The following is a 17432-nucleotide window of genomic DNA, read 5'->3' as shown; positions in this document are numbered from 1 at the left end:
TTCACAATCAAACATAATTTTATTATCTGCATTGCATTCCAGTTTATATTAACAATAAAGAGACACACTTTCTCATAATTCCAATAAACATACATTGCATTCAAGTTTATATCAACAATAAAGAGACATACTTTCTCATAATTCCAATAAACAAATATTAATCAAATTGCAAATTTTGCATAACAAAAAAATCCTTCATTCATCTTATTTATGCTAAACATGGCTCCTAACATAACATACAAAGTAGGAGAAAGAGGGATTGAATCTCTCTAAGCAAAGAATAACGTAGAAAAATCTCTGGTTATTTGAAGCACGTTTATTAGGGCTATTGAACAAAACAAATTTGGATACCCATTGAAATATTTTATATTATTTAATTGAAAATTTGACTGACTTTGAGAAAACAAATATGATTATCTTATTTGATTATGTGCATTGTAAACAAACTAATTATTTTAAATCTTCTCCCAATTACTTTAAATAATGTATAATTTTGTGTTACTTTAAGTCAAAGTTTAACATGCCAAAGTTGTAAAACTATTATAAAAATATGTGACATTACCATCCACTATTTAGAAAAAAAAATTAATATTATTTTTTGTCTCAAAAGTCCTATTTTTAAGAGTATTATCTCTCTGAAAGTATAAAATATGGTTAGCACTGCAATATATACATCATAAAGATCTAAAACCACAAACACATACAAATTTACAATCACTTATAAATCCATGTTCCTACATGTAGTTGTAAGTCTTATCTCAACTATAGTGAAAATACTATTCACTTTGCTGAGAACTGATTCTATAACATCACAAACCTGTGTTATGGATGACTTTTTTGTTTAATGCACAATTATAATTAGTAGCACTATAAAATGGTAAATATCCCATACTTTTTTATATGCATGGTCATGTTTATTAGCAAAATATAAAATGTTGCAAAATAAAGAATTTTTCACTTTTTCATCAATGTAATATATATACTGTGAAATCTAAGTTTCTATAATTCCAGAAAATAAAATGTAGTATCAATAAACTGTTGACACAGATTTGTCTAGCTTGTCGACAGAAAATTCAGAAAAAGACAATCTGATAGACAGCGATATTGCTAATTAATTAATTCAAATTCACTGCACCAAGACAAGGGGGAAGGGCCTCGAAATGGTCAACAAACTTAGATGTACTGATAGTAAAGCAACTTTATAGAAAATATCATTGATCTATTACAAGCAGTTCCTATCAAACTAACTTAAGCCGAATTGAAAATTGCTTATTAATTGAAAGTCGCTGGACCATGACCAAGGGGGGCAGGGCCTTCAAATAGTTGTCAAACTGACATGTTCTGAAGTAATGCAACTTTATAGAAAATATAATTGATCTATCACAAGCAGTTTTTATCAAAAACTGACTGAAGCAGAAAACTTAACTACTGTAAATTCAGATATTATTGCATGCATTTATTATTGCGATTTTGTCATTTTAGACTAAAATGCGATTTTAATTTTTGAGATATTGATAAATATCCTGTTTAATTCATATGAAAAATTTCAAAATGCGAGTTTAAATTATTGCGATCATTACCCTGTCGCATTTTTCGCAATAATAAAAACATCGCAATAATTTCTGAATTTACAGTATTGTTGATGACGCTGGAAAAGCGCCACTTACTTTTCGTCTTCTGTGACTTTCATCACGGGCCAGATAAAAATTCCAATTGTACACACACTGTGTAATTCAGTGAAAAGGCACTCTAGCCAGTGATGAGGGAATCACTATGAATCAGGAATATTCCTGGTGATAGAAGGTAGTAGTATTTAGAATAAGCCCCTAACATATTGTAAAGTCGAAATTTTCCGCATGGAGGTTATTTCGCAAGATAAAATCATTAAAATATTACATGGTGTAAATTAAAAAAAATAACAAAAAAATTGATCATTGCAAACAGGTTAAGCTTTAGATATTGCAAAATTAAATCTCTTTTCAGCACTTAAGATAGAATCTATTTCAATGTCAATCACTCTTGGCTATAAAATACCCTCACCAAGAGTGATTTTTCACAGATAAAAGTAGCATGCACTGTACTATATCTCACCACATCAATGTAATACATATTACACATAGTATTGAGGCATTGGCTTAGGTCCCTTAAGAAAAATTATCTTTGGTAATCTAAGGCGATCACACACCGACTTCTATAAATGGTGGGTCTAGAACATATTTTAACACTATGGTAAAAAAATTTCATGAATCATGAGGGACTGAAGAAAAAAGCCTTTATAGTCACCAGTGTAATTTGATTTAATTGCTCAGGTTGAATGGTCTGTATTTTTGCTAACAAATTAACACACATCTAGAAGTGATAAATCAGTTATTGAACACGAACACTTCAAGTTCTTCACAATTTTGTACAAACACATAATAAAATACTAAACATTTTAAAGAACCTGTATTGATCACCTCACAGCTATCCATCATGCTAACCGAGTCAGTTAAAAAAACAAAAACAGGACTTCTGCAGAACTGCCACACATATACTTTGGTACATTAGGTTAAGTAATGAAATGGAGGACATGTTAGTTTATCAGTGAAAAAAATAATAGGTACCAAAAAATACTTTAAAAGTTTACGGATGATGACAGATAACAGACTTCAAGTGAAGCTGATATTATACCTTCAGGTCATACAAGTTAAATATTACAAGAAAATTGGATGAATTTGTTTTTCTGTCAATCTTCTTCGACAAGTTGGACACTGACGATGCGTTCTCACTGATATCTGTATACATGGTTTACAAAATAAATGTCCGCACACTGTTGACATCAACTGTACTTTATTTTGTTGCAGCTGAAAAGGACAAGAAGATAAATTCTGATAATTTTTCTGAAATGATGTATACATATTAACAAGAGTGCACATGCTGAAAAATCTCACCTGCTTTACCGATGAAATTTTATGTTGAAAGCTAGTCTTTAAAATATAGATTTTTCTACAGGTATCACAAAACTGAAAGAATCCTGAAAATGGGGTCAAGATCAGATGAATCCTGAAGACAGACATGTACATCTTGCAATCATTCAATGCACCAAATAGTTGACCTATTGGTCATAGTATCTGAGAACCTAACCACCAAAACTTAATGTTGACCACCAAACCATGAATATGAGGTCAAACCTTGATCTCATTTTCATGGATCATTGGCGGTGGTCAAATGAATCTTACCAAATTGACATGTACACCTTAAGATCATTTAATACACCAAATATACTTGACCTAGCACACATTAAAATCCACAAAATATACTTATACTATGGAGAAATAAACTAAACATAAAAAAAAATTAACCCTTGATCACTCATCAATGAAATGAAGGCTGTCATGGTGAGGTAAACCCTGTCTGACAAATATGATGACCTTGCAATTATTCTACACACCATATATATATATAGTTATCCCTTTACTCATAAGTGAGAAAATCACATGATGAACAAAACTATTTTATTTTTATTATCTATTTTTTTTAAGTAGCCACTTAATAATGAAAATGAGATCAAGAACAATGGACATGTGCCAGACAAAACATTCTGAACATAAGACACCTGATTCAAGTAAAGAAGCACCCAAGTCATTTATCATCTGAAATATAAAGCTTTTAAATTATACATACATGTATACAATATTAGGTCAATGTCAGGAAAATATAAACTTTTTTGTATGAGGCTGAGAAACTGGGGACAGGAGAGGTTTTACTGAGCCCTTCCACAGTTTTGTGCCGAATACAAAAAAGTTTATATTTTTCTGACATTGACCTAATATTGTTTTTATACTGCAACTTAAATTAATACATTGATAGCTATTAAAATAGTAACACAAGTTTCAAACTTATTTTCCCCCCTCAATGAACCCCTGATTGTTGAAGAAGCGATCCATGATAAAATTGACATTGCACAAAATATAGCTTTGTTACTATATTTAGGAAATCAACACAACTAGTTGCAGTATAAAAACATTTATTGGCACCCCTATGTCTTGCGTTCTGCTACTTTTCAAAAGGTTACTGATGAAATAAGTATGGTAAACGGATAATTACATATTATATCTGTGTTAATTTTAAAGTCATCTCTTGACCTAATGTTAGGACCTTAGTTTATGGATTAAATAAGTCTTAATTCTTTAAAACTTTTTATACAAACTGCAGATGTGCAATATAGTGAAAAAATATATGTATGCAAAGCCACAGAACATTGAACCAGAGATTCCTAGTTATTTGGAACTGATTTGGTTGTCATACAGGTGGGAGGTATTGAAGGTGCATGTTCTGAGTCCAAAGATTGAAAGATATATATAAAAATAAATGTGGATAGTGTCCATATGTGGACACAGATGATGCCCCCGCTTGCATATCATATAGTTATAAAGGGACATAACTGAAGAACGGTTAAAGTGACACTACCCAAATTCAACTTGATCTGTGTTTTATCAGTGGAAGTCAAAATTAAACATTGCATTGTATAAAGCATTGATTGTAGTTGATTCAGCTATAATCATGGACAAAGGAAGTTAACTCCAACTTTAAAAATTACTTTATATTTAGAAGAAAATAAAAATTTTGCAATTTTTCCATTTCTAAAGGGGCATAACTCTAGAGGAACAGTTAAAGTGACGCCACCAAAATTCAACCTTGATCTGCGTTTTGTGGTATTAACCATTGTATATAAGTTTCATAACATTTGGTTGAGGCAAACTAAAGTTAGAGAACGGAAACGAAAAATTCAGCAATTTTTCCATTTGTAAAGGAGCATAACTCTAGAACCGTTAAAGTGACGCCACCAAAATTCAAACTTGATCTGTGTTTTGTGGTAATAGGCATTGTGTATAAGTTTCATAACATTTGGATGAGGCAAACTAAAGTTAGAGAACGGAAACGAAAAATTCAGCAATTTTTCCATTTGTAAAGGGGCATAACTCTAGAAAGGTAAAAGTGACGCCACCAAAATTCAAACTTGATCTGTGGTAATAAGTATTGTGTATAAGTTTCATAACATTTGGTTGAGGCAAAAGTTAGAGAACAGAAACCAATTTTGGGACGTACGTACGTACGTTCGTTTGTACGTACGTACGTATGTACGGACGTATGTTCGTTTGTACGTTCGTATGTACGTACGGACAAGGGTAAAACTTAATGCCCCCTCCGCTACGGCGGGTGCATAAAAAGAAGACTAGACTCAATATTGTACTCGATAAGATGAAAACAGCAAAAACTAGGAAAATTTCTATTCTTGTTATGAATCTTGCTTGATCTTGACCTACCTCTTTGTAATCGTCCATGCAAATGGGACAGGTGATTCTTCTTATACCAGGAGAGTTTACTGTTCCTCGATTTGGTGAACCTAGCCCTGAAGTACTTGGTCTTTCAGAACTGCAATAAATGAAGATGCAAATTGATAAAGTTGAGAAAAAAATTTTCCATAACAATTCCAATAAAATGTCTGAAGATAGGGCAATCAAAAAATTTAATGATGGATATCAAATCGTATTGAATTTGACCTACATACAAATAATTTTTGTCATATGTGACCAGCCATGAGATTTTCAGGCTAATGCAGGTACCAGGGTCAAAATGAGTTTTTTGCATTTTTATGAAGTACACATAGATTCAAAACACCCTGACAAGTTATTTTGTTAGATTCTTTAAGTTAACAGAATTATGGTAATTTTTGTTAGTTTCGATTTTATTAAAAATTTCATTTTTCTTTTTCAATTTTTTAACATGTATGTTCATCTATAATAGTTTTTTTTGTTTGTTTTTTTTTTTTGGGGGGGGGGGGGGGGGGGGAGGTGGCAAGTCTTTTTTAGTTAATCAAAATGTAACTGTAGCTTTAATAACTAAATAACTGAAGAATTTCAAATTTGTTGCCATAGCAACAATGTACCGGAATCTGCAATCAAAATAATAATGACTTAAACTTTTTCTTTCTTTCGTGAGGAAAACTACACCAACGCCAAGAAAGTGTATTATTTAATATGCTCTCTTATGTTCGTCTTTTATCTTATTGGTGAATACATTTTGTACATGTATCCTGACAAAGTGATTAAATCAAAGATCTGTCAATGCAGAGTAAGATAAAAAATCAAACAGCATAATCAATAAATTAGGGCATGTAGGTGAAAGGGTTGTAAGAAAACTTTCAACAACACATACATCTTGTTTATGTAGTTCTAAGGCAGTCATAGATAAAAACAAACAAACTAGCTATGAATTAGAATGGGATGAGACTTTATATAGACCTTTTCCCATAATGACATATAAAGCCATAAGCCTGGAAATTTCATGGCTGGTCACATATAGGGAACCTGGTGTTGATGGGAGATCTAGACATTTAATCAAGAGCCTGACATATTTTATCAACACTTGTCTATTGTTGAAGACCCTTTGTTAACTTTTATTAATATTTGCCTTAAAATTATTAGTAGATTCTGTAGTTTGTTCAACATGTCAACAATTGCATAAATTGAAAGGTGACAGCACCTTGTTACTGACAATACATGTAACTGGTTCTTTACCTGTAAGGAATAGCCCCATGCTCTCATCAGCAACACATAACAATGCTGTGGTCAATTCACTAAAGTTATCTCATTTTATTATAATTCTTATTCATTAAATAGAATAAAACTCAACAGATTTTAATATATCACCTACTGTGTGGTGTAAACAATGTAAAAACACAGAAGTTTTTTGCCAATAAAAATGTCAATATACTGTGAATTCATTATTATTCGTTGGTTACCAATTTTCATGTATAAAGATAAACCACAAATTAAAATGTTCAAGGAATTAAAATTTTCTATATGCTTGAATGAAAACTTTGGCAAAATCACAAAATCAAATATCTACGAAAACACACTTTTTCCTCAATACAAGAAAATTGATATCCATAAAAATAAATGAATCTACAGTAAATATCATTTCATTCAAATGTTGTCTATAAGAGAAATCATATATAAGTGAAGAAAAGACCAATCATTAGAAGTTAATTAATACAAACAAATTGTTTGTGTAATACAATCAATGGCAATCATTCTGAATCAGCCATCTGTGATGATATCAATATCAGTCACAGTTGCAACGGCAATATCAAACTCTGTTTTTCGTCAGTCGTAAAACATTTATTTCAGGTATGTAACAAGAATGAAATGTGTTGTTTTGCTAAGCATACCCCCACTCTTAATTTAAAGTATCAAGAAACATGCATGGAGCAGGTGTCCTACAGATCCAAAAGGCTGATGGGCTGCTGATCAATTTTTAAATCATTTTGTCCAGCAGTTATTGAGAAAAGTGTGACTAAAAAGTTCATGTTCATTCAACATACTGAAAAATTCAAAGTATAGGCAAACAAGAATGTGGATTCCAACAGATCCGAAATGTGCGCACACGTTACAACTCATTACTTTCAAGGTGCTAATCAAAAATAGAGGCATTCTGTAATATAGTACTGGACAAAAGTGTTACAGGAGTATTTGTTGGACAAACACACGGAAAGACATCAGACTGACAGACAAGGTGAATGCAATGTTATCCCATCTTTTAGAGTGTGGTATAAATAAGTGCATATAATATGGATTTTTTTCAATATCACACACCACATCAACCCTCAACCAAAATGATCCATCCAGCAGATCTAAGTGCTCTAAGGATTATGTTGGTGTCTCAGGTTGATATTGGTGTTATATTAAATAAGCCATACAATTTTCTCTATATATCTAACTTACATTTCTATATCTAAATCTAAACATTCTATCTCGTTTTCTATATCAGGTGATCTTAGGGGTCTCCTTCTTCCTCTTGGTGGAGTGACTGGAAAAAATGTAAATCAGAAAAACCTAGCAGTGTGCTTAATCAATTTTCACCCAAAGTAACTTTTCACTGAATACTTTTTTCAGGTGCTATTAGTGTAGCAGGAAATGCTGACCTTTCTGGATCACCTTTTCCATGTCATTTGTGTTGCTGAATGTTAAGTTTTCTGTGTATTAATTGGTAGGTCTGGCAGTCATCCAGAACCATTTAGAGATAATGTAAAATAAAAATAACTATCAATAAAATGTTTTGAAGTAAGAATTCTTTTGATTTTCTTAAAAAGAACTGTTTTTTATATAACTTCTGAGCTTCTATCAAACTAATATAGCTGATTTTAAGGACCATACACATTTTATTGCAATCCTTGAACTGTGGTTCTTTCAGTCATCAACATGTGTTATTAGAGTGCATCCATTTTACTAAAATCTTCTTCAATTCATATATGTGAAAGATTTGTTTTCAATAGTGAAATATTAAATGTGTCCATATATTCAATTATATTATGTGAGCTGCCTCTTATAGAAATTGACCTTATGTCTAATACTTCGATTGATTTTGGAACTTTCAAATACGAAATAAAAGATGAATGTTGGTCTGTTTTGTAGGGTTCTTATTACAACTCAATTTTCAAACAGCTACAGACTTTGCATAGAGATTTTTTTTAAAACCTGAAATAGGTTAACAGATGTATTGATATTCATTTGCATAAGGTATATTTCTATCCAATGCAGCTCATATATAATATCTTGTTGTGTGATCAAATATAACCTTACCAAATTTCTGAAAAATATATCGAGCTACATGTAAGTGTTTAACTCACCTATATCTCTGCCTGTTACAATCTGAAATATACAATTTAATAAATTAATGAATAATTAAAAATACCTACATTTTTTTTTTGCAGTCCTAAGAGCTTTAGTATAGACCACCATTAGCTCCCAAAGGCTGGAAATTTGTTTAATTATCTTAAAATATAAATATAAATATCTAGCATATTTATTTTAATGAGTGTAAAAATGAAGTAAAAACCTGTTTTTGAATATAAATAATTACATTACATGCACATGTATGTTTTATAAGAATCTGTAATTTTTAATTGGCAGACAACAATCATGAGGCATTCCAAAATTAGTTACCCAATAAAATTCAACATTCATGACAGCTCATGTTCTCATGACAACTTCACACCCATCAATAGGATAACAAATGAAAAGCTTGATGTAAATCATAATATCAAGGTCATAGCCTTGATATGTAATTCTAAGAATTGAATTCTTCTCTTTGTAATTTTCTAGGGTTGTAAAACAGTAAAAGCTTTGAAGGTGCACATATTTTTAGTATGAAGCACTTCCGTTTTTAATTTTTTTAAAGTTTAATCATAAATCAGGCAGTTGATTTTCTTTTGAATAGTTTTACATTTTGTTATTTTAAGGCCTTTTATAGTTTACTATCGGTTTTAGCTTTGTTTAAGGCCTTGCATTGCCCTTTAGTTGTTAACATCCCTACCTCTGCTGTCTTTGGTCTCTGGTGATTATTTGTCTCATTGGCAATTATACCATCAAATACAAAAACATATATATATATATGTCAGAACCACTTACAATAACAGGCGAGTCATTCACTGCTACTTGAGCTCGTGTCTGTGTAGGACTTGTCAAATCTATAAAATCATCATTGCCATGTTCACTGGTCAGATCTATACATTCAGAATGTGCTACAATATACAGAATTTATGATGTTTGTGTACAATAACATTTACTATGCTCAGAACTAAAACCAGATCAATAATTGCAAAAATAACCATTGAGTAACAGAGAAAATATGCTATTATTCTAAGTAAGAAGTTATAGGGAAATTATCAGGAGAGATATCTTAAATAGGCAATTTTTCTTTCTTTCAATCAATCATTTAAGTTATGCTTTGATCAGAATAATTGAAATTCTAAATTATCTCCACTTTAAATAGCAACGAGTAGTAAAATTAAGGAAAATAATTTCATTTTGTTTTATTAATTCAATATTATCTACAAGCTTTATCTTAATGTTGTAAACTGGTATAAACAAAATGAAGTATACTTTAAACTCTTTATAATAGAAAAAAAGGATATGGTGTATCAATTCATGACATAAAATCACTTTGCATGTGCATGATCAAAGGCACAGTGCATTTATTGCTGTTCTTCACCTGACTCCTTTGGATTCATTTATTTTCGTGGGTACCAACTTTCGTGGATTAAGGAAAACTTACATATTCGTGGATATTTGATTTCATGGTTTTGCCGAAGTTTGCATACAAGTCTATAGAAAAATTTGTCAATCGTTAGACATTTAATTTCGTGGTTCACCTGTACCACGAAATCCACGAAAATTGGTATCCAATGAATAATAATGAATCCACAGTATATGTGTAGTCAAGAACAATCAAGGTAGTCTCTTTAAACAGTCAGAGCTCAGACTTAAATAAGCATATTCCTGTTTTGACTTGTGTAAGTCAAAAAATGTGTTAATGTGATGAAATCAATAGTCTTTTTGCCAATTCTTGTAACTGACCCTGTAATTAGAGATCCATTTTTTAGTTTTCTCCCTTAGGAGGGACATAAAGTTTCATTGACAATGTAGAGCTAGCGGAGAGAGCAAATTTATCTGTGCGTAATGTGTGTAACCTTTAAGTTTTTCAAATTTTTTAATTACATTTAATATTTTGTTAAGCTAAAAACTTTTATAGCAGTAGTTATTTTTCACTAAAAATCTGATCTCTAATTGCAGGGTAACAATTTTTGTTAAAAGTATATATTAACAGAATCAAATCGGTAATTGACAAATGGACTATTCCTGATATGTTTAGGATGATTTCTGCTTTCATCTAGTTTATAATCATAGAGAGTTTTTTTTTCAATTTGCTGTAATAAATTTTTAAGGGTAACATCAGTGTTTTTTTTTTATGCACAACATATACTTCATTCAACAATTGCAGATTTATTATCAGTTTTTTTAAGGTTGATATTTTTATTTTTTACAGATGAAGATGTTCTTTTTGCATTCTCATCTGCGTGCTTTACATATATTTTTTGGTATGTGTCGCCTGTGAAATGACCCACTTGACAATTTTCAATTTGTATAGCTCAATAAATGTTATTTATTAGTTTATGCATGTTTTTAGATGTTCCATGATTCTTTTAAATTTTTTGTTCTTGATGTTGATACATTTTACTGATTAAGGAGTTTTTAGTGCACATTATTTTTTCAGTCTTTTTTGGTTGCTTGACTTAAAAATTGTGTTCATGGTATTTGAAACAACCCCCTTTTTGACAATTTTTTACTTGTATAGGTCAGTAAATGTTACCACAATTATGAATGGGGTTTGACTGCTCGTTTTGAGTCAAATTGATGCTAATGAAAAGAAAGATAACTCTTGTGTTAAACAAATTCAGACTTCTGAAAACTTAAACAAGTTTTGAATTTTTGTGTCTGGGCTCTGGCTGATCAAATTTAATCAAAACTGGTTCGACTCCAAACTAGCTAGGACCTATCTGGAGTTTAATATACAGTAAATTCAGAAATTATTGTGAGGTTTTTATAATTGCGAATAATGCGACTGGGTGAGAATCGCAATAATAACAACTTGCATTCTTATATCTGACAGATATATCTGTATGCAGCTTTTCCACAAATCGCAATAATTAATCTTGCATTTTTGTCCATTCTGCAAAATTCGCAATAATAAATGCATGCAATCATTTCTGAATTTACAGTATGTGCTGCTGACATTTGTTAATGGTCTCAAAACGGTATTGAATGTTCACTGAGATGTTTTTCGTGGTTAACTGTATAGATAAGTTAAGCATATTTACACATATACTCCACATGTTCTTTTATTCATGTATTTAAACTGAGATCATATCATTATTGGGTATATTTCAATGCAACAGCAACAAAAAGCTTGTTGATACTTGCTAACTACTGTAGTCCCTACTCCCTTCAAACATTTGTCAAATAAAAAAATTAAAATAAAAGCTCAATTGTATATTTCTTCACTTGACTTTCACGAAGTTTCAGTCATGTCTGTATTTTATTTAAGGGGGACAAATTATACCTTCAACATCAACTACTTCATGATTTCTTTCCCTTAAAGGATTACTTCTTCGTCTTGCTCTATGTGTTGGTACAACTAATGGTATCCTTTGACCTGATGAACTTCTAGATGTCAACCTTCTGTTTCTCCTTTGAACATGTCTCTGCATTCTAGGAAGCTGCAAATTTTAATAATATACATTACATATTATTAAGAAAAGATGCTTAAAGACACTTCAAGAATCAGATTCTAATATCATACAAACAGTACCACAAAACTGGAAATGTGCCATTTACAATTTGTCAATACCAAAATGACAAGATTTAACACTTTTTTTGATAAATTCTGTTGAATATTTAAATGAAATGAGTTAGCTGTTAAAACAACCAACATCTTGGTGAAAAGTTTTTGAAGAAATTCTCATAAACATGATAAATACTTTTGAGTTGGTGCTCAAAATTAGGGTCTATTTGGGTCTTTACAACATGTACAATATGCAGCTATATGCCATGTATGCTATGGCCCAGAAAAATCTTATGAAAAACATCATTATATGGCTACTATAACACTTTTTTCTGATTTAGTTCTTTTCAGGATATTTGTATAAAATTATAAAAGAGTATAAAACTTGCTAGTGCAGATAATCTGATGTCTGCTGAGATTTTTTTGGAATTTGATTTTTACAGATCCCTCAAATGACACATGAAGACATCAAGGCAAAAATTCAAATAACCTTCCAAAACGTCAAGATTTATTATTTGAAAAAATCAATTTCCTGCAAATTTTTATCTGAGGATCAGGAGCATCCAATTTCCTGCAAAATTACTGTCATGACTGTATTTACATCCAATTTTCTGATCCTTACAGTCATGACAGTAATTTTGCAGGAAATTGGATGCTCCTGATCCTCAGATAAAAATTTGCAGGATTTGATTTTTTAAAGAATGATGTTAAAACCAAATCACCTTGGTGAGTTCATCAGGCATGTCAGGTAGAACATGCCTCCAATCCTTTTTGTGATTCTGAGTCTGGAGGGAATTTCGTACTAGGCGGCCAAATAAGTAAATTCCATTCCGACTCAGAATATTACAAAACACCGGATACATTTTAGTAATTCAGTTACCGGTAATTCAGCATTTATTCAAGATTCAACTAGTACTCCTACCATCATGACCATTGGCATGTTTTCAGGGCTCTCAAAAGAGAAAGCAGGAATTGATGGATTGTGCTGGGATAATCATATTTTATTTCATGTTTGAACTGGTGCAAATCTTTTAATTCAATTTGAATTTTACAAAGAAATGTGTACACCTTAATGCTATTTGTCCTCCATTTATACTGGCACCAAAACATTTCAACACCTTGTTCCAAAGACAATTTGGCACCGTTTTGGAAGTTTCATACCAAGACAAATCAGCACCTTGTTGTTTATCTTTATATTTTCCTGGTACAACAATGTATCATTCAAAGTTAAGAAAAAAATTAAAAATTAAGAGCGCTTTAGCAATACTGTACAACAAAAATTTTGAAAGTGATATTAAAATCCTTACATAAAATATGCAATACAAAATTTGATTGTGTTTGAATAAACATAATCATTTAATCAAATCATAATTGATTGTACATTGTAGTTATGCTTTATTCAATATTTTATGTAAGTTCATAATGAGCATTAATAAGTTTTTATAATTTCTCAATGAAGATCAAAAGCATACAGCTTTGGTTATCCTTGATTCCCACAATTCTAAAGACATACATGATAAAATACCTGAAAACTATACTATATTCTATCGCTTTAACATTACAAGCCATCACTTACAAAATGTAAAGCGCTTGAAACTAAAGCCATATTGAGTAAAAGCCCAGAACATCATAAAATTGTCAACACTTTTGCTTCTACTGACCCTAGGAATAGTATACTGTCAATATATTATGTCCCAGACTAACCCAAATAATTAAACAAAATTTCCAAACAGAAGAAATTTAAATCTAAGAAAAGCTTAATCATTTTCAGGCCACTGTGGTCAAGTATAAGTTGTAAATAGTAATGTCTGAAAGCTTGACAGTGGAATATAAACTTAGAAGCTTTATGAGGTGATGATTTGTCTAGGTACCACTGTCTTTCATTGATGCCAATTATCCTGGTGCCATTTGCCTCGGTGCCGTAGTGACTAGAATTCACTGGACATCACAAAGGTCCCCTAAAATTTTGACATCACAATAGAAAATGCCTGATGCCACAAAGGAAAAGTGATTGTTGTATGACCTCAATAGTGCAAGTGGCACAGATTCCAATGTCAAGTGTCGCTGATCTCAAAATAGTGATAAGTTCTATTGCAACCAAATTTAAAAATAATTGTGGTCAGAGGCCATTAGTGATGATCTTTTTGATAATTTAAAACTGAGACTACTATAACACAGAGATTGGTCACTTCTTGTACTGACAAGTCAAATGTAAATAAAACTGTGCCTATGATCATGATGATCGTGTGACTCGGCACGTGACGCGAAAAGATTGGCAAGAAGGCATTGATCGGCCATTGTTGATTACTGAAGAGAAAATAATAACTAATTTTATAACCAATGTGGCTGATTGAAGAGTGCTACATGTTATGATGTACATTTCAGAAAATGTGGAAATAGGATTTGAAATGTTAATAAATGTTTGTTTTTAAACACTTTAAATAAAACTAGTGTATTTATAGGCTTTAAATTTACTCATCATTGCTCATCAAACCTGAAAATAACATTGAGTTAGTACTAGTAGTCTGTTAGACTTGGTCAATTTGTATTGCTAATGGGTTAAATTCAGATGAACAATTTGTTTTCCGGATACTATTACTGCATTCTTTAGTATTAATACTACATGTATGCAGTGATGTAACATTTGTAATTATATGAAACACCATTTTGTCTACATTTAGAGTTCCCCTGAAATAGACGTACATGTACACCGGTCAAGGTGCATATTACAGAACATGAGGTCTTACAGGTCAATTTGTATTGTTAATGGGAAAAATTAAGACTAATATTTGGTTTTTCCTGGATAATATCTATGCAGTCTATAATGATAATCTTGCGGTGATGTAAAATTTGTAACCATGTGAAATACCAATTTGTCGTTTAAAAGGGAATTTTGTTTTAATTCACGTTTCATTTGTGACTCATTTCTGGCTTGAAATTGAAAATTTGATATTTCTTTACCAACAAACTTTTTAATTGAATAAATTGAAACAGTGGTTCACAAAATAGATTTCCTCATTTGATTATTTCTTTAGAAAAGAATTTGATTAGGGAAAAACCCTCCCCTTTTAATTAATGGAATTTGCATTGACTGAAATAAAAGAGGAAAAAAGGGGGTCAAAGTCAAACGGAAGCTCAGAAAGAATTGGTTAACAAATAAAAATCATATTGGGAAAACTTTGGATTTAATTTTTGTCACATTTCTATAACTTTGAGATACCAAATTTTATACATTACAAATATTTCTTTTTGGGATAGGTAATAAACATTAAAAAATAAAACGAAATCAGCAATTACTGCATGATCAAACCTTTTTTTCATTTTTGTGAAAAGATCTGTTTAAATTGAAACAATCATTGATTAAATGTAAAAAAAAAACCAGAAAATTTTCAGATGATGACAATAATCAGCAAGTGTGTGTATCTTAATCATATTCACAGCAGTTCCACAAGTGCACCGACAATATTTGACAAGATTTTTTACAATAAACAGAGCCTTCGTATATCCTGGGCACCCAGCTGTGAAATCAAAATCCATCTTGCATGCTTTTGAAACTAACTGTTTTACAGGTATGAAATAAAGGAGGGTCTGGACGGGGTCCTTCATTTCTTTATTCTTTAATTTTTAGGCCATTTTTCTCTATTCTTTATCATGTTTATACTTTTAGTCCATTATTCTCTATTCTTTATATTTAAGTACCTCATTATTCTCTATTCTTTATTTTTTTGGTCTTATTTTCTGTATTCTTTATATTTTTTGCCAATTATTCTCTATTTTGTAAAACCCCATCCACATCCTGATAAGGTTTACTACAATAAACAGAGCCTTCATGTATCTTGGGCACCTAGCTGTGGAATCTAAATTCATCTCCCATGGTTTTGAAATTACCTGTCTTCACAGGTTAAATATTTGTATATTAGATACAATTAACGGACCAGTTTCACCCAATTGTAAAATTTCAATTGTCAGTGAAACATAATTATCCAAGATTAATGAGATTAATCTATACACATTCAGATTCATTCACATTTTCGAGAGTTGCATAACGGAAAAACTAATAATGATTTAAAAAAAAACATTTTGAAATGAATAGTGATAACTGCAATTGATAGATAAAAATTATTTTGCTTTGTTTTATTTCATTTTTTAAACATGTTTAAAAAGAGAATAATATCCGATACTGATTATGTGAAAGCGGGAACAGTGGTTATGTGTTGTCTGCTACGGTTAGATACGAAACTGAAGTATCTAGCTGTTCATACGAAACTTTTGTTAACTTTACCAGAAGTCACGGTTTTATTGCGAAATCGTGAGTGACCAATCTCTGTGACAGTCTGTTATAGTAATCTCAGTTTAAATTATTAATTAAAATTTGATTGTACATAACTGGTTATTGTTGAACTCACATCTAACATGTTCAACATGGTCAAATAGGTGCCACAATATTAACAAAATTAATTTATACACAATGGGAAAAAGAAAATATTTTTAAATTAAAGAAAATTATGACTGTACAGTTTTTAATTCTAAAAACGCACAATTATATGCGAAATTCGTTTCTTTCAACATTTCGTAATTCTGTAATAACAATAGTACAACAAAATGTATCTGTTCAGTGAGTACTTTTAAGGTATTTTGTATTCATTATTAGATATATTTTCGATAAGTTAAGTTGGAAAATAGTTAGAAAGATTTTTAGTTGGAAAATAGTTAGAGAATGGCAGAAAGTTTACGCGAACTGCAATCCTGTAAAGGCATTAACTACAAGTCGTTAAATGAATATGGACTGCCAGCGTTGAATATAACAGATCCTTTGAAGATATCTACACCAAGGAAAAAGTTAGAACTCACCACAGCAAGGATCTTAGACAATTTTGTATACCCTATTTCTTGTATATGTATAAATTATTTGTTAAATGAACTTGTACAATAATTTTCAGGCAAAAATAAAAGTATTATTTATCTTGTTTTCTATTCTGAGCCAGAGCAGGAACATATATATTGACATTAGATATACTGTTCCCAGGCCAGAGATAATTGTATTTTCAGTTTCTTTTGACACACACCATTTTTGTTTTTAAACTTCTAGAAAAAGTCTAGTCACACAATAAGAATCAAAAAGTGAATATTTTGTAAAATAATCGTGTAAAAGTAAGCAAAATGGTAATGTAATCGTCCAACGTCCAAACAGACTTACACTCATATTTCTGGGATTTCTGATTTTTACCGGAAGTTTTGCTCTCAAAATTGAAGGTAAATAAAGTGTT

General features: G+C 30.9%; 1 protein-coding gene across 1 annotated transcript; it reads right to left on the bottom strand.

Annotated features, from left to right (window-relative positions):
• On the bottom strand, positions 1-17395 carry LOC127735021 (E3 ubiquitin-protein ligase RNF4-like). The gene is made up of 7 exons (XM_052245086.1): positions 17363-17395; positions 11944-12100; positions 9453-9565; positions 8672-8693; positions 7767-7851; positions 5307-5415; positions 1-2843 (listed from the first exon to the last, which is right to left on the bottom strand). The coding sequence occupies exons 1-7, from the start codon at positions 17366-17368 to the stop codon at positions 2694-2696; spliced, it is 642 nt and encodes a 213-aa protein (XP_052101046.1). The 5' UTR covers positions 17369-17395; the 3' UTR covers positions 1-2693.
• Positions 17396-17432: the final 37 nt, after the last annotated feature.

This window comes from Mytilus californianus, unplaced genomic scaffold (assembly GCF_021869535.1).
Source record: "Mytilus californianus isolate M0D057914Y unplaced genomic scaffold, xbMytCali1.0.p SCAF_3, whole genome shotgun sequence".
Lineage (NCBI taxonomy): Eukaryota > Metazoa > Mollusca > Bivalvia > Mytilida > Mytilidae > Mytilus > Mytilus californianus.
The sequence above is the reverse complement of the archived record's forward strand: the minus strand, read 5'-3'. Positions and strand labels throughout refer to the sequence as shown.